General features: G+C 40.1%; 1 protein-coding gene across 5 annotated transcripts in view; it reads right to left on the reverse strand.

Annotated features, from left to right (window-relative positions):
• Window positions 1-17465, reverse strand: part of LARP1B (La ribonucleoprotein 1B) — a 30810-nt gene extending 13345 nt beyond the window's left edge. Inside the window, exons 1-7 of one of the 5 annotated variants that reach the window (XM_062614173.1) lie at window positions 17079-17465; window positions 9553-9614; window positions 8441-8503; window positions 7422-7590; window positions 5849-5995; window positions 3281-3436; window positions 2900-3068 (exon numbers count right to left, since the gene is read on the reverse strand). In XM_062614173.1, coding sequence (XP_062470157.1) covers window positions 2900-3068; window positions 3281-3436; window positions 5849-5995; window positions 7422-7590; window positions 8441-8503; window positions 9553-9614; window positions 17079-17343 — 1031 coding nt within the window. In that variant the 5' untranslated portion in view covers window positions 17344-17465. Of the gene's footprint in view, window positions 1-1874; window positions 2015-2899; window positions 3069-3280; window positions 3437-4179; window positions 5796-5848; window positions 5996-7421; window positions 7591-8440; window positions 8504-9552; window positions 9615-11438; window positions 12428-17078 lie in introns of those variants that run through there. The other 4 variants (XM_062614171.1, XM_062614172.1, XM_062614174.1 and 1 more) reach the window with 4 other exon arrangements.
• Between the last annotated feature and the right edge of the window lie 4111 nt (window positions 17466-21576).

The following is a 21576-nucleotide window of genomic DNA, read 5'->3' on the forward strand; positions in this document are numbered from 1 at the left end:
AGAGTCTCTTAGCCTCCATATAGATGAAGGATAACTACTGCTTACAGTCAGGGAATAAGCTATTTCCCACAGAGCAGTACCAGTGCACCTTCATCCTCAACTGTATCTTTTCTTTTCCCAGTTTCTAATACATTAGAAGCTTTAAGTATCCTATCTGAGTGTTGAGGCACATATATATACTCTGAATCATTACTTCAAGCATACTTGAGGGAAGATGAGGAAAAAAATAGTAATGTTTTATTTGACATAAAACTGTATCAAAAGGTACAACAGCTCATGGAGAAATGTAAAGTCTAAAAGAAGAAATGATGTTTACTAGATAAAGAGGAACAAGGGCCATTTCAGGAATCTGACAATACCACAGAACAAGAAACATGAGGGACAAAGAAAGAGCAGAAAGACAAAACTTCTTAAATAATGAAACTGCTCTATGAAATGATGAGGGTGTCAAGACCTTTTATGCTTAGTGAAGAGAAAAAGGAATTCAAATCATGATCTCACACACAGAGAAAGGGAAAGAGAAAGCATCCTATGAAAAAATGGGGAAAAAACACCCCAATTTAATCATGACAACTAAAATCTAAGTCTTTCACAGAGTTTACGCATATACCACGATTTTGCATGTTACATCCAAGGAATACTCCTCAGCAGGTTTAGGAAAATGTAGGCAGTGAAATATTTAATGGAGAGCAATTAAAATTCTATGACAAAAATAGAGGTAGGACAAAAATAAGAGGGCATTAAAATGCTGAGGAAAAATAAACAAACAACCACATGCAAATGTAAATAATTCAAATTTCAGCAACGCAAACTGCTAAGTGTCTCCACTGAAGTTGGGATCAAGGCCAAAGTTACCAAGAGGAGAGGACTCTGATGCCATCAGTGACGCAAGCAGAAGCTTGATACCATTTCTTTCTCTATTTTTTGGTAGCTAAAGAAATTCAAAGCAAAAGCTCTGCATATGAAACACTCTGCTCCAAAACAGAATTAATAAAGTCTCGAAGTTGGACAAGACATACAACAAATGAAAACATTGCCATTAAAACAGATCAAACACAGAAGAGAATAAAGCTTTCGGAGAATTAAGCTCTTACTCAGAGCTAAGTAAATTGATCAGTGAAGCAACGGTGCACAAAGAGAAGGTTTCTTTCAAGAACATTCTGTTTACTGTTCCAAACTGCTAAATTCCTTTTCCCCTCCCAGTCTAGAAGATAAGCAAGCACAAAAGCCATATACCAACATTTTACTAATGTTACCTTTACAGTCATACAGTAAAGGTAAAATCTTGTAACGATTCACCTAGTTAAAAATTCCACAAGCGGAAATGGACAATGACTGAACTTGACTCAAACTGCCTCACTTGATGTCCATCACTCTAGAAAAAGGAATGTGAAAGACCATTAATGAAAAATGAAGACAACGCACAAGTTCGCTCTAAGTAGAGGGACAAACCTAAACACACACATCCCCTCCAGCTTTGCTTTTCTTTTTCCTCAGTCTTCATTCTTTGGCATAGTCACTTTAGTATTATATAACTAAATTATGAAAGACAGACAAAACCATCCCCATTTAGAAGCTAATAAGTAACAGGTAATTGATGAATAAAGTCTGTTTTCCATCATTTTTAATGTGATAAGAGAAGCTCAAGAATCACCCTCTCTGTCATGGAAAGCAAACTCCATAATCAAACAGCCTTAGGAGTTCGTATCAGACAACCAACCAATGGCTCTGGATAGCCAGCCATGCCAAGCCTTCTACTGACACCTGCCAACCTCTTGCTGCTACAATAAAATACAAATATAACCAGAAGTCAGATGTGACCAATGCTGTAACTGACATTTTTCTCAGCAGAGGGGGACATCATCATGTCCTACCTTAGAAGGTCTGGATTCTACACTGCATGCCCAGAAATCTGGCCAACAGTGGAGTGTCTGTGCTCCTCCCCCACTTGTCTGAGGACAGTGCAGGCCGATTATCCTGACATGGGGTTACATGTCCACTGTCAGGTCTCATAGGGGCCTGGCAGCAAAAGTAACAAAAAAGATTGCAATAGAAGTTTTGAAGTTGATAGCCACATGCCAGATACTTTCTGCCCTTAAAGAGGCTTTTTTCTTCCTTTTTGCGTCAACTGTAACAAAAGAAGCAAGAATAAAATAAGCAAGTTGCTTTATGGAACACAAGGGCAATCAAAAACCACCACAAAGGCATCACAGAGAAATGCTGCTGCAAGCACAGAAGATGAAATATCTGCCAGTGGTGGAAACTGTCTCTTTAAAATGAACTAGTGGTTTCCAGGCCCTTTTTGACTTGCCTCCTCGTGATAATCAGTCTTCCAGATGGTTTCTCATTGCCTAATAGTGTACATGAGAAAGTAAACAATTCAGATTATTGAAAAATCAAGTATCATTGCAAAACCACTCTCTTTCAGTTAAATGCTTCAGGTGAAACACTCCAAAACCATAAAACTAACAAGACTTCTCAAAGTGAAATTGAGAGCAAATAAGTGAAACATCTAGCTACACCACCCAAGAACAGCTTTATAGGCAAACAGACCAACAGTACTCAAAAGCACAAGCTCAGAGACGTCCATATCTCAGTTACATGACAACATAGCAAGAGGGCTAAGTACCATAAATAAAGCAGGTATATGAGATAGAGCCAGACTAGAGCACAAGATGCAGAGCAGCTTCCTTAAAGTTTCTCCCCACCACTCAAGTTCTTCCTCCCCACTAGTGAATGAATTCAAACTGACACTGGTAACGGTTAAATAAAAAAGGTAAATTGAGACTCCTTAATCTCCATCCTTATATGGATAACAGTGACTAAATGCTATTTGAAATGAGTTATTTTATCTTAACTAGATCTCTGAAAATACTTGTATATTAAGCAGTCTACTTACATTTGATGCTTTATATATTCTTTGAGAAGTGCTTCATCCACAGAATACATCTGCACTCCTGCTGCGTCACCATAATAATACATCACAGTAGCATTAAGCTCAGGTTGAAATATTTGGTCGATCCCTTCATCATACAATTCGTGATAACCAACTGAATATTCAAAGTTCACTTCAAAATAAAGGAGAACATAAAAAGAAAAAATATTAAGTCCAGCACACAAATATTTTACGGCATGATAAGCACTGCTGTTCACTTTCAGCATCTGATGTTAAAATACTCAAGCTAATTAAGTTACAGGATATGTTTTCTGAGACAACTCTTACTTCATGTGCAAACAATAACATTATAAACGCAGTTTAAAGTTTTTACTAAGTATTTACTTCTTTGCATACTTCTGGGGTTTCCTCTGCCTCGTCCTCTTCCCCTGCCTCTGCCTCTTCCTCTGCCTCTGGAGAAGCCTCGAACACTGCCACCTTCACTTCTCACACTGCATACTTCATCATGATCATCATTTTTTTCTCTATCACGGCGCCAATCTTTAAGATAAAAAAGCATAATACTTGCAATCATAATTAAATATCTCAGTGCTCAAAAGTTCCCTGCAACAGAGTTCTCAGCTTCATCCCCAGCAATCCACTGACTCAGACATGCTGGCTGAAGCAGAAGGTCAGATCTAAAGCTGCAAGGGTGAAACAGCAAGGCTTGCCCAGCCATGCATGAAGGTGAGTCAGGCAGAAGCTGTTAGCAATAAAGAAGACTAAATTGGATTGACTGGCAGTCAATCCCAAATGCTTCTGAAGCAACTGAACGCTGTTGTCAGCTCAGGGATCACAATACCTATGATCAGCTTGGGACATAAAGGAATGATCATGCAATTCTCCTTCCAGCATGACAGCCTTTCTTCTCCTGTGGACAACTCCCACTACCTCAAGATAGTTAGGAATGGCTCCTAGCTCTTGATAATCCTGCTCAGGGTGGAATTTCCATACTATTGGGTCTCTGGAGGTCCTCTTGGTTCCCAGAAGCAACCATCTACTGTGCCCCTGAATCTGCTCATTTAACAGCAATCATTTGATTATCGTGCCCCAAACTGAGCTTGTAAGTTAAGGACCCCTTTATGATAACACATGCAAACCTAAGGTGACTGTGTCAGAATATATGTACATTTTTTATATAAATATGTGGTCTGCACATAGCAAAAGAGAGCAAGAGAGAAGCAGCAGAAGAAAGAAAAGCAAGCAGGTCCAAAGCAGACCCCAGGGACCTTGGCTCCACTCACCACAATACTTAAGGACAGGTGTAATTTTCACTTTACTCATGAGAGAAAATGAAGCCCTCTCTTACACCATTTCTTTCTCTTAACACTCTCAGACTTCCATCTTCAGTCACCCACTGTTGCTTAAAGTTTCTTTACAATGCAATTGGATAGTCTTCCAGATGCCGGGGGTCCTCTCTGTCAGAGGAATGCCTGGGGATACACCCTCTACTTGATCAAATTGAGAGCTACTAAATTTATCAAAGGACTGACTAAAGATATGATTCTCTGCTCATATTAGAAATCTTATTTTACTAGCAATTAATTTTAATGAACCCTACAAAACATGTATGCTCGTACATTGCAGTTCCTGTACTTTCTGTGAAATAAGACTCTAAATTTATGAATATCATAATCTGTGTGTCTCCCACTGGGAATTTAGACCTCAGTCTCTGCAGTCACTACCCTCACCTTTAGAGATCCCAAATGCATGGGCATTACTTGAACTGTTTTCCCAGATCAGTTTCATTTTTGCGCTCTGAGAGTACATGTGGCTTAGACACAGGCAAAAGTCCTATATATAACACGTTCATAAACTAGTGTTGTATTCACACCTGAAACAAAGTTTTTATTTACACAGCCAGTGTTCCTGAAGAGTAAGAGATGATTTCATGTTTTCTCACACTGAAACTGGTCTTGAATCACTAGATCCTTGAGGCAGAGTTCATGCTACAAGTTTCTGGTCATTTGACCATCCTGAGGAATAACTGCTGAAGAAAGAGATACACTAGCGAAATTCATCCCCCTACCTCTGTACATCCCTCAGACAGCCAGATCAAACCCTCACATCCATGTTCCTAAAACAACTTCATAAGCAAATCCTACCTCAGTAGCATCTGGCACTTACAATGAGTAAACATTTAAATTGTTAATGTATATTGAGATTTTAAAACTTAAATGCAAATACATAAACCAAAGAGTTACACTCAGTCTGAGATTTCTGCTGTCTGACAAGCTGTATTCAGCACACCTGAGGACCAGAAGCAGTACCAGCTGTGGTGCATTTCTTCCTCTGTTATGCTAGAACAACTTTTTGCATGACCATGCTGAGAAATAGGTCAGGGAACTGGTCCAACTTAAAGGAAAAAACAACATCAGTAGAATCGCCAAAGCAGAGTTCAAAGTGTAGGTCCACAAGCAATTGCTCTGGTAGCAACAAGCTGCAGGAATAGCAGTAGAGCAGGACAGAACAGCCACCTTATGAGACTATTTCCAAACTTCCCACATCATAAAGCTGTGGCCCAAGACTGTATAGGGAGCTATGAAAAGAAAAACATATGCTGCTCTGATTTTGCCTCTGCACCAACACACATTGCAAAGGTAGGCTGTTTCCAAACTCAGCTACTCAGCAGAGTCGGTGACTGAGACGTTACAATTCTGATCAACTTGAAGAGGTTCCAAATATATCTGGCAGTAAGCTCTTAAACAACAAACTTTCCAATTTAAAATTTGTTAAGCCACAGAAATACTATTTATTTCTATTTTGCAGGTTATTAGCAAATATAAACACTAAGTCTTACTTAGTATTGGCAAAGCCAAGTTTCAACATAAACTGCCAATTTAACACCTACTCACATGGTATTATACTTCATTTGCCACAAATAGAAAGACCCAGAGATTGAAAACCACTTACTTCTTGTCTCACTCCTCCAGTTGTCATGAGTTGGTATTGACTTGTTTGTTTCCAACAGAAATCCTGAGCTTGTTCGAGAGCCTGGTCTTTCTTGACTTGCTGACCTTACACTGTCCAAGTGAAGTGGCACCCATTTCTGCTTGTTACCTTGAAAAGTTAATATATTACTTGTAATTCTAGTACTACCTGAGGTTTTAGCTCCTGAAATGATTCTGTGGAATTTCTCTTGTAGAACTAGTAACAGTTAATTTCAAAGTTTAAAAACTGGGAGAAGCTTAACACAGAAATTTTAAGATATTATGATATTATGAAATTTTAAGATACAAGGTGAATGACTAAATAGTAAACAGGAATTTCTCAAACTGAAAGGTAACCTTACCTAAGCTTTAAATATATGAAATAAAGGTGAGGTTTTTATTTAATGATTTTTTAGATGTAAGTTCCATTACCAAGAATTTATAGCTACATAACTGTTAAATACATATAATAAATTCATTACTAGATAATTTCACAACTTGTACATGAAATTTAAAGGTAAGAAATAACATATCAAGCACTAAAATAAAGATTTCAATCACAAACCATAAGGAAAATTCCTAAGAATTTAGCTGTGGTACTGTATTTTACCTTGAGATACTCAGATTGAATTCTTTCATGTGCATCAACAATTATTTGTTGCAAAATAAAGCAAAGCTTTATTTTGTCAGAGGCTGGCCTAAAATCTCCACTAACCATATATTTAGTGATGACATTTGCTGTTCTATATTTAACTGGTATTGTAGGCTTCATACCTTTGTAGCCAAGAAATATAAGCAAATACATAAAATAGGGGTGAAAATGTAGGGAAAGAAAAAAAAAAAAAAGTTGTTCCTATGACTTTGAAAAAATTAAAAGCAATCAAGAACATGTTCTTAAATATATACATAGGAAGATTAACAAATCTAAATAGCAAAGGTCTTTAGCATCTGAAGAAATACCATCAGGGAAGCAAGAAACAAAAGCAGCTAATGGCAGCAATATCTTAAAACTGTCGCAGCTTTTTCTCCAGCCTACTGCAGTCTACCAACCAAATGAGATATAGGTTTACTTCCTATCTTAAATGTAACAGATTGGATCAAAAGGAAATTAATAACCTGTTTTATTTTTTACATGATCACTTCAAGGTGTAAGCTAATAGTAAAAACCAAAAATGTGTTAGTATATGTAGTTATATATAGTTATTACACACATATGTATATGAAATTAAATTAATATAGTGCTATCTATTTAGGGTAATAAAGATAGAAGACATAATAATGGTTTGTACATCCATACTAGAATTTTCCATAAATCATCAGAGTTCCATGGACCTTCACTAGGACACAAGTTGCTTTTCCCCCAGAATCCCCATTTGACTAAGCAGAACAGTCCATAAAGAAAGGAAGCCTGTTTTAAGCTTCCTAGCAGAAAGCAATATATCCTATTATCACCTAGAAAATTCAAACCAGAAAAAGTTTCGTTAAGTCATTCAACTGGAACTAATGTAACTGTATCAGTGGTGACTTACTGCATTATACACAGCCCCCAGACTGACCTTTTTTCCTTTGGTTATTAGTCTGAGCTTCATCTTTGCTTGTTTTATCTCCTGGACCATTTGGCTTTGCCTCCTGCTTGTCCTTGATTCCATTATCGCTTTTTTGATCAGATTTCTCCTCCTTTTCTCTTCTATTTGTTGGCCTCTTACTGTGACTTACAGTCTTGCACTGCAAGAGATGCTGGCAATTATTTCTGACAGTACAGCTGCTGACAGCAAAAGGTCTAAATTTCCTTTACTTATTAAAATTCCCTTATTATTACCTGTTCTCAATCTCTTCAGTAGGCTGAGTTTTAAGACCTGTTGTTTTGTAAAGTCTCATTTTAAACAGTTCTATTTTCCACTAACTTGGCAAGAATATAAGAATAATTTTTAGACTAAGAAAGTTTTTGGTTTTTAACTGTTGATGTAGAATTGCAGAGTGCACAACAATCACGTTTCAATACCTCAAAAATGAAGTTTATTATATAGGAAAGAAAGAAAGATTACTCACCAGTACCTACTATTCAGACTGATTATCTTTAAAAAGCTTTGCTTACAGAACACCCAGTGGTAAATCAGAAACTCCCATGATGCTCTACAATCTCAACAGCATGCCAAATACTCATGTAAATTATAAGGAGCCACAGGTCTTGGCTCTGACAATTCTGTTCCACTAAATCAGAACATGAACCAAAGATCTGAGGGTGTGGAGGTGTATGATTATAGACCTATTTTTTCCCATATTAGGATATTGCATTTAGTGGGAACTGTGTGCCTTTGAGTAGAGCCAGCATCCTGCAGATCATTACTTCCTGGAAATCCCACAGAATAACAGGTTTCAAAGCAGGCAAAGTGAAACTTCAATACATGCTGGGGGATGAAGGGATTGAGAGCAGCCCTGTGGAAAAGGGCTTCATGAAAAGCTGAACATGAGCTGACAATGTGTGCTTGCAGCCCAGAAAGCAAACCATACACTGGGCTGCATCAGAAACAGCATGACCAGCAGGTCAAGGGAGGTGATAACAAAGGATACTTACTTCATTGTTTGCTATTTCACTTGGTGTTGGCCAGTTTGTGATATCATCATGATATACCTCAGCCTGCAAAGATGACGAACAGTTTATACTACTTCCTAGATTTAGACCTTTTTAATACGGGGAAGGGAATATGTCAGTCATGACTCAGATGGCCAGACTACCCTCTTGAATAGATTTGTTAGAAATAGCAATTTTTAAAAACTGAGAAATAAAACAAAAAATAAACACACAACTTTTGAAAATGGAATATGATCAATTGTAGAAACAACTATTCATTGCAGTTACATCCAAATCAAGGTACAATACATCCTAGCTTGTAATTAGCATAACTATCTAAAGAAAGCCTTCATGAGGAACATCTTAGGTAGGCACAGGCAAAATAACATAGGAAGCAAGCAAAATTTTCTACATTCTATCATAAAACAAATTAAGTGAAAGTAAAACAGTTGTCAAATTAAATGTTGTTTTACACATAGCTTCCTATGCAAGTTAGAGATACCTATTGCTTAAAAGTTTTTTTGCTTTTAGAAGACTTTTGAGCACAGGTATTATTCAAAGTAAAAACAAGTGGCTGTACAAAATTTTAGAAACTTAACAAGGATTCAGCCTCTCCTGTTGTTATAACAGCGCATAAAGAGCACAAATCACACAATATGCAAAAAGAATTTCCAAAACCAATCCAGCATCACCTGTGCTCAAGTGGTGTTGGTTCTTTGCAGCCCCTTCACATTTTTATGTAATCCCATTGCTTTTTTTGAACAAAACTTCCTTTCCTTATCCTTTATACACACACCACTTAAGAACTCCTTCTAACTTTAAAATTTCCCTTCTTTTTTCACTTTCCTCTTCAAAATTAACCATTACCAAGGCAGAATATAGCACTTCTGGATTTAACTTCAAAATACTTCATTATCTTTTTACTTTAGCACTATCAACTATTTACCATACTGAATAATTACAGCCAGAAATACCCCTTTGAAAGTCTTTTATTTTCTTACTACATTATCAGCTGAGCCAAAAGCCAGTTCAGATTAATAGGTCAGATTAAATGGGACTTCTAACACAACTGATGCAGTAACTCATAGCTGAATGGCCTTCTGGCAAATACAAACCTTGCTGAATTTCCTTGTCCTGGATTTCGCTGCTTTTGTAACTTTAGTGGAATTATGCAGTTCTGAAAAGGAAGAAAAATATTTTCAATTGAAGAATTACATGTTAAAAGAATAAGGAAGGTTTACTAAGTCATTATGCAAGCATGAAAAAACCCAACATAGAAGCAAGTACATAATCACAAATTCCTAGTAATTTCCTTTTATAAGCAATTACTCAAATGCCACTTTAAACTCGGCCATATCGCTTGCAATCAATCCAAAGCAATGGAAAAATAGATACAAGGAAAGGTGAAAAGAGAAAATTACTATAAAACCTACATTAAGGCTAATAAATTGTAATGCCCAAATTCCACACTGGATACATTTATGCTAAATATGAGCGTCTGCAATGAAGCTGACACTCATACATTTTCAGAGCCATCTTGAGTCAAGACTAAAACTTTGTAATAATGATTCCATCTGATCTCCGGAGCACGAGTCCATTATACTTCCACCAGTAATATCTGCTAGAGATTAATGTAATGCTTGGAAATAACTCTCTCTCTCTCATATATAGCAACATTATTGGGCCTAATTATCTAAGATCAATAACCTCCACTGAATAAAAAAAAAAGTATCTAAAATTTACTACGTATTTTAATACGGGTGCAATTGCCCTTCCACAAAACAATAAAACAAAGCAAACACTAGTATCAAGCAATTTGCTTGGAGACTAAAATTGAGAGAGAGAAAACCGCTTTTCTTGTTAAGCCCTTTCTCTGTCCTCCCAATGCCAAAGCATATTTTCCTATGGAGAAATGGTCACAACCTTTCCTTGAAAATTCTTATTCAGTTTTTTATTGCAACACAAGCTGAAAACATTGGATGTGACTGAAATCACTAGTGGATTATTATTATTATTCTTTCATACAGGGATAACATCACCTCCTAAACCCTTGTCTCTTTCACATCCAGTGACTAATCTTCCTTATCGCAGCTTCACACTGGGAACCCCACCCTCCCGCCCTAGTGACTCTGAAAACCCTCTCTCTGCTTCCTGGAATATACTGTCAACATTCGAAGCATAAATTTCTGCATACTTCATAGTCCACTGTAAATTAGATTAATTTTACTATTTACAACTTGCACATCACACAACACGTGAATTCAGCCAATCCTGATCGGCCTTTGACCTTCACCACACCATTTACCAACAGGATTTTTTCCTCTCATACAGATCTGCTTTCTAAAACTAAGACAAAACACCTTCCCTAAACTGCCTCTTGTTATTCAGCTTCAACTGCATTTAGTCTGGGAGCTTTCAGAAACACACAGTGACGGTGTTACTGTAATTTTTATTTGTCATTCAACAGCAAACTAATTGCCCTTTATAAAACAAGACAAACAGTTGTAGAGGTGGAGTCACAAACAAATTTGTAATTTTCTCTAACAAAACTGCCAATTATGTCAGCAGGTAAACTGACTGGCCATAGCATTTGTCCTGCAGCAGTCTGTAAACACACCTCTCTAGCTGTTCAATTACATTACTGAAGCCCTTTTTCCATCTCACAGCACTTTTACTTAAATTGCTGCTGAAGGACGCTCTGCCAGCGCTACTCTGTGTGTCACCAGGGTATAGCAAGGGATTCAAAAATAAGAAACTCAATTATCATTGTACTGTCTTAGTCATGGGATATTATTCCAGGTGGCAGGAGAGGCTGAGTCGAGTAGAATGAGACCCAACTCGTTTTAAGGAATCTCTCTTATCTGTATGCAGTAATCCAAGACTTGGAAGATGCATTTGCACACTAAATGAAAATAAAATTAATATTAGGCAACACACTGCCTAGTTGATGATGTCCTTTCTGAACTCAAAGGCCTGAGATCTCGCAACACGCCATACTCACCTACCCCAAAAGAACTCCAAAGGGTTTCTTGTCTTCCCAAAAGAGCCATGCTCAAAACCAAATTTAACTGATCTTTTCTGGGGCTAGTCATGTGGGAGCTGGATTTTAGTGTGAAGCATGAAAGGGAAAATAAAAAGAAGGGTGGGAGAGTAAAAGAACAGAACATCAGATCCCTTAAAATTTTACCCAGAGCACATCTGTTACGTTCTTATGAAGTGGCCTAGCACCACTGTTCAGGCAAAACGCACTTTAGAGTGTGTTTAGATAAAAGCTTTATGCTTTACACTACTCTGGTGTTTGGTTTCAATATCACATAAAAGTGCTGAATACCCAGAAATGATATCTTTAGTACCTTGCTCCTGCAGAACCCACCAAGCCCTTGTGAATAAACTGTTTCATTTGCTGTTAATACCAACCTAGCTGCATTGAAATTCTTTATTCGGTCATAGGCTACAAGGTAACCTCTTCAGTAACTGCATGTTGTGTTGATAAAAGAATTCGGTTATCTTCAATAACTTTACTTGGTGGGTTTCAGCTGAGTTTTGAGGTGGCAGGGGAAAAAAGCAAAATCAAGGATGAGGAAATTTAATAGGCCATTATCATCTTTCAATCACTGAACTCCATCCAGTAAAGATGCAATCTACATGAAAACAGAAATTAGCCTTCAAAGGCACTTTTATTATGGTTCTTCCAAGTCTCTTACTATGCCACATCCTAACTAGGGATTTTCTGCAGAAAGACATGGATTTGCAAGCATGCCAAGTGCAGTACATCAAGATACACAGGATGACAATTCTGAAAATTGAAAGATGAATTTTGGACCCACCAAAACAGCAGCTATCCTCTGGGACAACAGCAACAGAGAAGGAAGAGCAGCCTGGATGGTGTGCAAAGATAAGAAAGTTTGCACAGAGAGATGTATCACCAGAGCAATAACTGATTACAAGACAAACTGAGTTTACAGCAGTAATATCAATAGTATTTCAGAATGGATGAAATTCTGCAAATAAACAGGCAGCAAGTACTTTTCTGATAGAAGGGGAGGGATGATATTGCCAATTTCTTTTGAAAGCAGAGTCTATTAGTAAAAAGGTGGAACACACTCCCATTTTGAAGCAAACGTGGTTTATGCTGTAAGGATTGCTAAGAAGTGTTCAAGTTTTATCTTTACTTGGACTCTGCATGTATTTCCTTCAGTGAAGGGAACTTCACAGAAATACCAGAAGTGCTTCACGAGGCAATTGAAATCACCCAGCATAACAGCTCTTCAAAACTTCAGTGGAACCTGTTTGTTGAACTTGTACAACATTTTCCTTTTAATGCTCAATTTGAAATTTCATAGTATAATTCATTTTTAAACAAGCTATATAAATTGTTTCAATAAATAAATGTGAAACTCTTACAAGTGTGACAAAACATGTAATAATTTGAATCTAGAGCATGGATTTAGGTCCAAGACTCTGGGAAATAAGAAAAAAAAACAGTAATTATGTCAAGATCTTTCCTACAGTAGTTCTAGCATTTTATAACAAAACTACACTAGATTGATCTTTTTGACACTATTTGAACAACTAACCAGGGCAGTGAGCTATGGCACCTGCATCCTTCTACCTATTTACATTTAAAACCAGCCAGTTTTTCAACAAAGCACGCAACAGGGGAAAAAAAAAATCCCCAACACAATTGATTAATCATTATACAATTTATTTTCCTTATCTCATTTTTTTCCTAGCTGCTCCACAGAAACCTGCAACACCTGTGACTGTTTCTACAAAAGCTTTCATAGTCTAAAGGGAGCACATGCTCGAGTACAGCAAGCCAGTACTGTGTCCAAGACTCAAGGCAGCAGGATGGATTGCTCTCTAAAAAAGGTCTCCAGTTCAGAAACAACCCAACCAACTCCATACTAAATTACATGTGCTGTTATATACAAGCAAACTACACACAGCGCATTTGTAAAGGTAATGGTTTTAATCCCTTCAGGGTTGGGGGTAATTGTCAATGTTGTACCCTTCAATAATTCATAAGGTAATTTTTAAAAGCTGCTATTAAAACACTCGGCGAGTTCAGAAGAACTAACCTTAGATACACAAAAAAAAATAAATAATCATAATCAGATCATTTACCAATTTACTAATCAAAAGCTTGCTATTCCTATTAACACAGCATTTACTAAACTGTACTTTTACAACCTGCTTTGCTAACAGACTAAAGCAAATTAATTTATACCATAGCACTACAGTGAACTGGTTCTGCTACTAAAATATCAATCAGATAAAAAGCATTCTTTGATAACCAGAAATAAATGCAATGAAGACAGATGAACGGAGCACAATGTAAGAGGCTGAAGCATATAGTTCATTAACTACATCAATCAAGCACACCAGGAAGCAAATCTGCTTCAACCACTTCAACCCAGGCATTTTGCTTCACTGAGTACTTTCATAAATTTCAAGAACAATTTTTGACTAATTATCTAATGAATCATTGGAGACCGACATCAACTACACAAATCACATGAAGGCTAAAGAACTTGGCATTCAGATTCCCTTTCGCAGCCTTACAAAAAGGGCAGCACTTCAGGGTTCATCAAACAAATAGGTAGGAGAATTCATAATAAAATTAATTCAACACCTCTATCCTGGAGAAACTGTTTATATGGAGGAAGGGTAAACTAGCCTCTCCTGCGATAGGCCCAGCTCTGAGGGGCAGTGGAAGAAAAACAAGGCTCAGAAGAAAAACAAGGAATGCAGGGCTAACACCGGGTTGGTCCGCAGCTTCCATACAGACACATCTTGTTGGCTCAATTAAGAAAAAAAAAAGCTTATCTTGTTGTTACTTTGTAAAAAATTTATCTACAAGATTCTACAGGACTTCTTCCTTGCAACTGTTCCTCTCCTCTTACTCACAGAGCTTCAACTTGAAGAACTGAAGGCTTCCTGCAACATATTAGCTGGGAGATACAGGGGAAGGAAGACACACTGGCAGAAGTACCTTTTATAATTTGAAAGGCCTGTGCTGAACTCCGTGTGTTCACAATCACTGGGAATAGACAGAAGCCTATTAATTTCACTAGCAATTTTATACTGCTATGAGCCTTTCTCCACAAGTTAAATGCAGATTAGGATGTATAGATTAGGATGTAGCTGTATAATTCTGAAATTATTCTGCTTAAAAGGAAAGCTTAATAAAAGGCTTACCCAGGAACACTGAACTGTGGTAACAAGCAGAACATTAAAAATTCAAATATGTTTACATTAAGTGTTGGGTTTACTATAACACGATTAAAACTTACTAACATACCCGAGACAAAAATACAACTTATTATTATTATAGTAACAATGCTTTAACTGGATTCTTCCACCAAGAATTTGAAGCCCTTCACATTACTTTTTTTCCTTCTAGCGTCGGGCGACATTGACAGTTCCTTCCCTTGGCAAGAGCCAGGTTTGCCTCTATTATAAACTAAAGCCACACTAAACTGAAAGTCGAAAGATGACAGACTGGGGTCAATTTTCTCAAGTGTGTAGCTATCACTGAACGTACCATATATGCATGTCTCAGGAAACTTTCAACAAATTAAGCCAGGATCAACAAGTTGAACAGGATTCAGTCACTACTTTGATGTGAGATTCTTTTACATTTTATTACCCTCTTTAAGGACAGTTTTACATTCCATCCTAGTAGTATTTCTGCTCATCTACTTATTATTTCACATGAGTAATTTCCATACTATTACATTCATATGGGCCTACTGTGACTAATTTTTGCTTTGCCGACATGCAATTAGTTACTTCAAAATACATCTCTCATTGCAGATGGAGACACATGGCAATTCCTTCCTTCAAACAGTCAGGAAGGGTCAGCTGCTTTGTCTTTTACAAGAGAAAGAGCAGCGGCTCCTTCACAGTGGTTTTGGTGATGGCCAAACCAAAACACACACCCCGATATGTGTTCTTCACCAATACCATTACCAGCAACAATGAGTCCCATATTTGCTCAATTACACACCTAATACTGGAAAAGATATTTTGGTACAACTACTCAGTTTAGTATTAATTTGATAAATGGTAAACACAACTTCTAAGCAGAAAAAAAACTGTGAGTTGTCTGAAATCATCAAATTAAGCATGTAATGTGCATAGCATGTCAACTCAAGTGCCTCCTTTCTCCTCCTTCTTTCCACAACTATTTTTGTGTACTATCTTAAGTGGAAAAGTAAACTTTACAGAACGTAAAGCACAAGAAGGTGCTAATGCAGTAAAAGAAGCTTTCCCAATGCTTCTGATGTACCATTATTATTACTGCCACAGCAAGGAAAATGAGTGACAAGTTGTCTTTCATGCACAGACAAGACCACAAGCTGCTGCCTAGCAAGGCAGATTGTAGAAGCTATGCATAAATAGGCATTTATGAGTGCGTCAGTACACACAAACAAAACAGCTGAGATGATAAAGATGGCTATGTCTGTTGCCAAAAGATTTGATCTTCAGTGAAGTAGAGATTTTGTGGTCTGGAGAACTCCTCTGCTTGCATGACCTGTACACTCAAAACTATAAATTACATATTTCTCTTTGTGAAGGAAGTACATATTTAATTCAAGGATAAAAGTGACTGAGATCACCAAAAGGTTTGTTAGGTGCCTTCAGAAGAAAGTGCTGAGATTGAAATTCTTGGGAAACACAGGTGGAAATACGTATTGTGAGGTCAGCGGTTCACTTCCAGCCAAGAACAATACTCCAAGAAGCTGCTAACTTCTAGGAACTCTGTGCTAGCTTAAGTATAATGCCTTGCAATTTCAGGTCAGGTTTTCGATGACCAACTTCGTAAAGCCATCTGCCTATTTATTTGCTACAAAGCCTCTAAAGTTGTTTTATCTTACACGCTACAAAGCCTCTAAAGTTGTTTTATCTTACGCATAGTGATGAAAGGACAGAAAATTACACCACAGTTACTCTCACTCAATCTTTTTCCACATAAACAATTTAGATACTGACAGCAAGCAAACTGACTGCTTTTGTTAACATTTAAAGCCTCCACAATCCAAATGTTCTGGAAAGCAAAACCAAGTAACGGCTCGTACAGAGGGCCTTACTATATAATTAGGCAAAAAAGACCTGCGGTAAAGCAAACGGGGTTTAGCGATATCTCTAGAGAAAAAGTGAGACGGGCAGCTTACCAGCCCTGCTTGCTACTACCAGAACCCGGCGCCATGCACGGCTCGCCGGAGGTCACCCGTTCCCGTTCCTGTCCCCCCCCACGTCCCCAAGCTGGGGGTGACCGTTCTCAACCTCAGTGAATTCGCAGGAGCTCAGCAGCTCCCGAGACCTAACAGAGACCCGTGTCCCCCCGCGGGCCAGGCGAAGGCGGCGCTCGGACCCACCTCCCATCGCTCGCTTCCCTCCTCTGCCCATTTATGTCAAAAGCCCAAGCGCTCGGCCCGTACCGCCGGCCGATCCGCGCCGGGCCCCGCTGCGCCCGTCCGAGTAGCGGGGAGAAACACGCGCGTTTCATGCCTGGAAATACCCCACGAAACGAAAACCAAATAAAACCCAAAACCAGAGAGCCGCCACCACACGCCGGCCTGCACCCGGCCCGTCTCCGCCGCCACCATGCCGGTCCCCGGCCCGGCCGCCACACCTGCGTCCTGTGGAACTCGCTGTCCGTCCGCCACGGGCGGTGAGGGGCTGTTCCCCGCGGCTCTGCGCCTCGTCCACGGGTTCTCCTTGGGCGGCGGGGCTTCCACCTCCGGCCGCCGCTGGCCGCCCTCCTCGGCGGCCTCCTCCCCTTGAGGCGAGCTAGGCTCCGGCCGCTGGGGCTGCTCCGACTCCCGGGGCCGGCCGCCCGCCGGGCCGCCTTCTCCAGCACCGCCGACGGGCGCCGCCGACACCTGCGCCGCGGACATGCCCTGCCGCCCGCCGCGAGGGGCCGCCAGCCGGGGCGGCCGCGGGGAAGCCGAGGCGGGGGGCCCGCCTCCTCCCCTCGCCGCCGCCCCGCCCCGCCAGCCGGGGCTGCGGGAGATCCCCTGTCAGCCCTCCGTTCCGGGCCGAGCCGGGTCCGAAGGGTGCCTGCTCCTCGCGTCCCTTCAGCCGCTCATTCAACCACCGCTTCCTTCCCCTCAGCGCGACCCCTTCCCTCAGCAGCCGTTGGGCCTGAGCGAGGGGGCCGTGCGGCCCGCGTGGAGGGGAGCGCGCGGGCGGCTGCCGCCGCTGTAGCAGCTAGGCGGAGGAGAAGGGCGGGGCTTCGGAGCACTCCTGTGCGCTATGACCTCGCGGCAGCCGCGTTCGAGCACCCCCGCGGAAGCAGCGGGCAGCCCCGCTTTTACCACAGCAACGGCGGCGCTGAGGGACACCCGCGGAGCCGGCGGCGGGGCCTTAAAACCTCCGCCACTTCTGTTAGCAACACACCCCGTTCCGAGCTCGCGTTAAAGAGCTTGCGCTAATTAAAGAGAGAAATAGCTCCACTCAGGTGCCCCAGCAGCTACGATGCCAAGCGGGAAGTCACCTGAAGGCACTCAGACCCAAGCCTACTAGTATACCTCATGCCTGGAAACACAAAAACACAATCTAACCGACTAATATTTAAAAAAATCAAATACGTAAGTCACCCAAGAGCTGCTTGCAAGTGAGGGTACGGCTTGCCTTTGAAAGCCTCGGCAGAGTCAGTGGTAATTTTACTTTATTTTTTTAATATCAAGCCTTCTTTGAAACTGGCTGCCTGCGGGGAAGGCTGAGATGAAGGCCTGTGAAGATGGAAGGTAGCACACAAACAAGAAAGCTGCCGTGTTCCTGCTTTCAGTGCAGGCACACCCAGTCAAGGATGGTGTGAGCTCCTAAGTAATGCTCACCAGGCGTCTCCTTGTCTTTCCCATACTTATACAACACGATGAGGGTCTCCAAGTTGGAAGTAGATGATCTTTAAGGTCCCTTCCAACCCAAACCATTCTATGATTTTACAGAACACAGGAGGAAGATGAGTATGCCTTGCTGAAGCAAAGCAGACTTCTACAGTTCAGCACTTCCAGTAGCACAGCCTGGAGAACGTGTTCAACAGGCACATGAGAACACACTTGTGCCCAAGTAGTGAGGAAATTGCCACCATCTAAGCACTGCAGTAGACATGAGCCTTCACTATCACACCACGTGTCCTTTGCCTTTCCACTTTCTACCAGAAACCTCCCAGAAATCATCTTGCACTAGTACACTTTGCAATAGTTCTTGTACACACTTCTTGGATTCACAAGGAGGCTCTGCATTTCTGCCACTGCATCACCACATAAGCACTATGGTCACAGAATGAGGAAAGCCACTGCACCATGCACTCAATCACCCTTCCTGTAATCTCCTACTGCTCCTGTAATTTTCCTTGATTACACCTTAAGACACCTTTTCCTCTCTCAGCTCTGAAGAACAGAGGACATCAAGCACTTCAAATTGTCACAGTGCGGCTGGTGGCCACCTTCTGTCCAAGCAGGGAGCCAGTTAGCGACATGAGCTCAGCTCACCTGGTGGAGGCCCAACTCCACCTCAAAGAACCCCGGAGATGCTTGCTGCTTTATTCAAGCTACTAGGAAATGAATGACCTTTTGTGGTAAGGGCTTGAAATTAAAATATCTACCACAATTGTTATGCTACCATCAGCTAATCACATAGATACTTCAATTCCATAGCTGCAGATTTAAGCTTTAAACATTGGAAATAAGTGAGGAATTTCTCTTTCTAGTAAATAGAGAAAAAAAAAAAAAATCACTAATGCTTCCAAGTGCTTTTTGTTCAAAAAGTCACACATATTCTTTCTTCCTTTTTGAATTTACACCAAGAGAAAGGTGTAAACGATTAAAGCAAATCTTCAAACTCATAGAAGCATTTTTCTTTGCAATGGGGAACTTGATTTTTTTCAGATGCAATTAATTTACTAATCAAGGACATGCCAATTGCATATTGCAGTGACAAATCTATCACAAAAGAGTTCTTAGTGAATAATTCTGACTGGGGAAAAAAGCCAGTATCTGTACATGTTTACATCTACTTTCCTGGAAACAGGAATATCAATCACAATACCTGTTCCAATGTTTTCCCATGTAAGGCTCAGAAGTTAAGCATGGGTTAGTGTGTTCTGAAAGTACAGGGGCCTACTTAAGCCACCCGTAAAAAGGGGATTAACCTCCTGTTTCCTTCTTTTCTCATACAACTGTTAGCAGATAAGGAAGCAGACATAGGCCAGTTGGGACTTGAGGAACACTGCAATACTGCAGTGCAGGAACCTGAACAGACCAGGAAAAAAGCAAGAAACTGATTAAAAGTATGTTGGGGCAACCCCCCCTCCCCCCCAAAAAAAACCAAAAACCTAACCACAGTAAAGGTGACTAGAATTGGGGCATCTTGGGAACTTTTTGTACATACTTGTTCTGCTAACTTTGTGTAGCAGAAGGCTTACTGTATACTTCATCAGGCGGACTGGGCCTGAAGAGTATGTAAAAAGCTTCTACATTTGCGCAAATCTAATCAGTAACTTTGTCCACTTTGTATCATCCCTCTTGTTACTTTCCAGAAGGGCAAGTCGGACTTCCTTGGCACAGCATTTAAAACAGTCGTTTTTTTGAAAAGCAGCTCGTTTACACTACACCAAACCAAGAGAGTAACAAGTGTTAGGAGCCGCTTTACATTTTAATGCTGATGTTTCATCTTGTCTAGAAGCGTACCAGGAAACACTGTAAACTACAGGATTGCATAATGTAGGAGGATTTTACTCGTGGCACAGTTTTTCATGAGGCGTTACATGCCTACAGACTATAGGAACCTTGTTTCAATACTGTGTAACTTATCATTACAGCCGAGCTGACATACAACCTGACAGCTCGAGATAAAGAAACTTCCCTTCCCAGCCAACTGTAATTAAGATCAACATTTCAAAAAAGTTACACAAGACAGAAGCAATTAACAGAAATAAAAAATAGTATCAACTGCCTCAAAACATTAGCAGCTACTAAGCAAAAATAGCATTCCAAGGCTCCAGGGATTTTCACTTTCTAATCTTCTTAAAAAGTATCTATATACATAGGATCTGTAGAAGGGTTTGGATTGGAAGGGATCTTAAAGTTCATCCGGCTCCAACCCACTGCCAGAGACAGAGACACCTTCCACTAGACCAGGTTGCTCAAAGCCCCATCCAACCTGGTCTTGAACACTGCCAGGGATGGGACATGACACAGTATGACATTCCTGCAAGAAAAAGCAACAAGACTCCATTCCTCCATGTACTGGTACCTTTCTACAGTGATCTATCCTTGCTAAAAAAAAATAAATAATAAAATTAAACAATTGCTGCCTAGTTACTTTTGAGGAACATATTTTTCAGATTGAAGAAGATTACAAAAGGTTCCATCTGACAATGAATAGACATGTTCTGTTCTGAATTGTGATCAGCACTTAGGTGCCAGGAGAGAAACATGTAAACAAAACACTAAAACTACCTGGGCTACCCACAGGTAACACATCAGACCTAAGCCTGCACTCTGTCCTATGCCCTTTCAAATGCAGACAAAATGCACTACCCACTCTATTCGTCCTCATATTTTGTCAGTCTTAGTATTAGCACACAGAGGTGTTACCACAGTCTTCACTTTTTAGACAGCATAACTTAGCACCAAAATAAAATTGATCCTCAAAGACGCAGCTGCCAGTAACATTTACAACTATCTGTTCAAAGCAGCCTTTCAGCTAGCATGTAACACCCCCTTTCCTGTGGATGTCTCTCAGCAGCAGCACTCCAAAATCCGATCACCACTGTCCCACTTTGCAAGAGCAACCACCAGCAGCAAGGGTCATTTTTTCAGCTGCTGCTGGACAGTCCTACACTACGCTCTGAGTTCACTGTGATGCAACACACCCTTTCTCGGAACACAGCAGCAAGCAGGAAGATGTACAGATTTTAGACCCTCTTAAAGCAGAAGGGATTTTAAATAGATCTGAGAAATTCCATCATAATGAAGCCACTGAAAAGTACAAATGTGGAATGACAATGGTATCTTAATTAGATGATATAAGCTTGTTCTCTTTATTAGGCACGGCATGTAGAAAAACATGACAGCAGTCTCACTGTTACATGAAGCTTATCTTGTACTGTAGATTAACTCCTT

This window comes from Pezoporus occidentalis, unplaced genomic scaffold (genome assembly GCF_034315485.1).
Source record: "Pezoporus occidentalis ecotype Australia unplaced genomic scaffold, CSIRO_AGI_Poc_V1 ctg172, whole genome shotgun sequence".
NCBI classification, from domain to species: domain Eukaryota; kingdom Metazoa; phylum Chordata; class Aves; order Psittaciformes; family Psittacidae; genus Pezoporus; species Pezoporus occidentalis.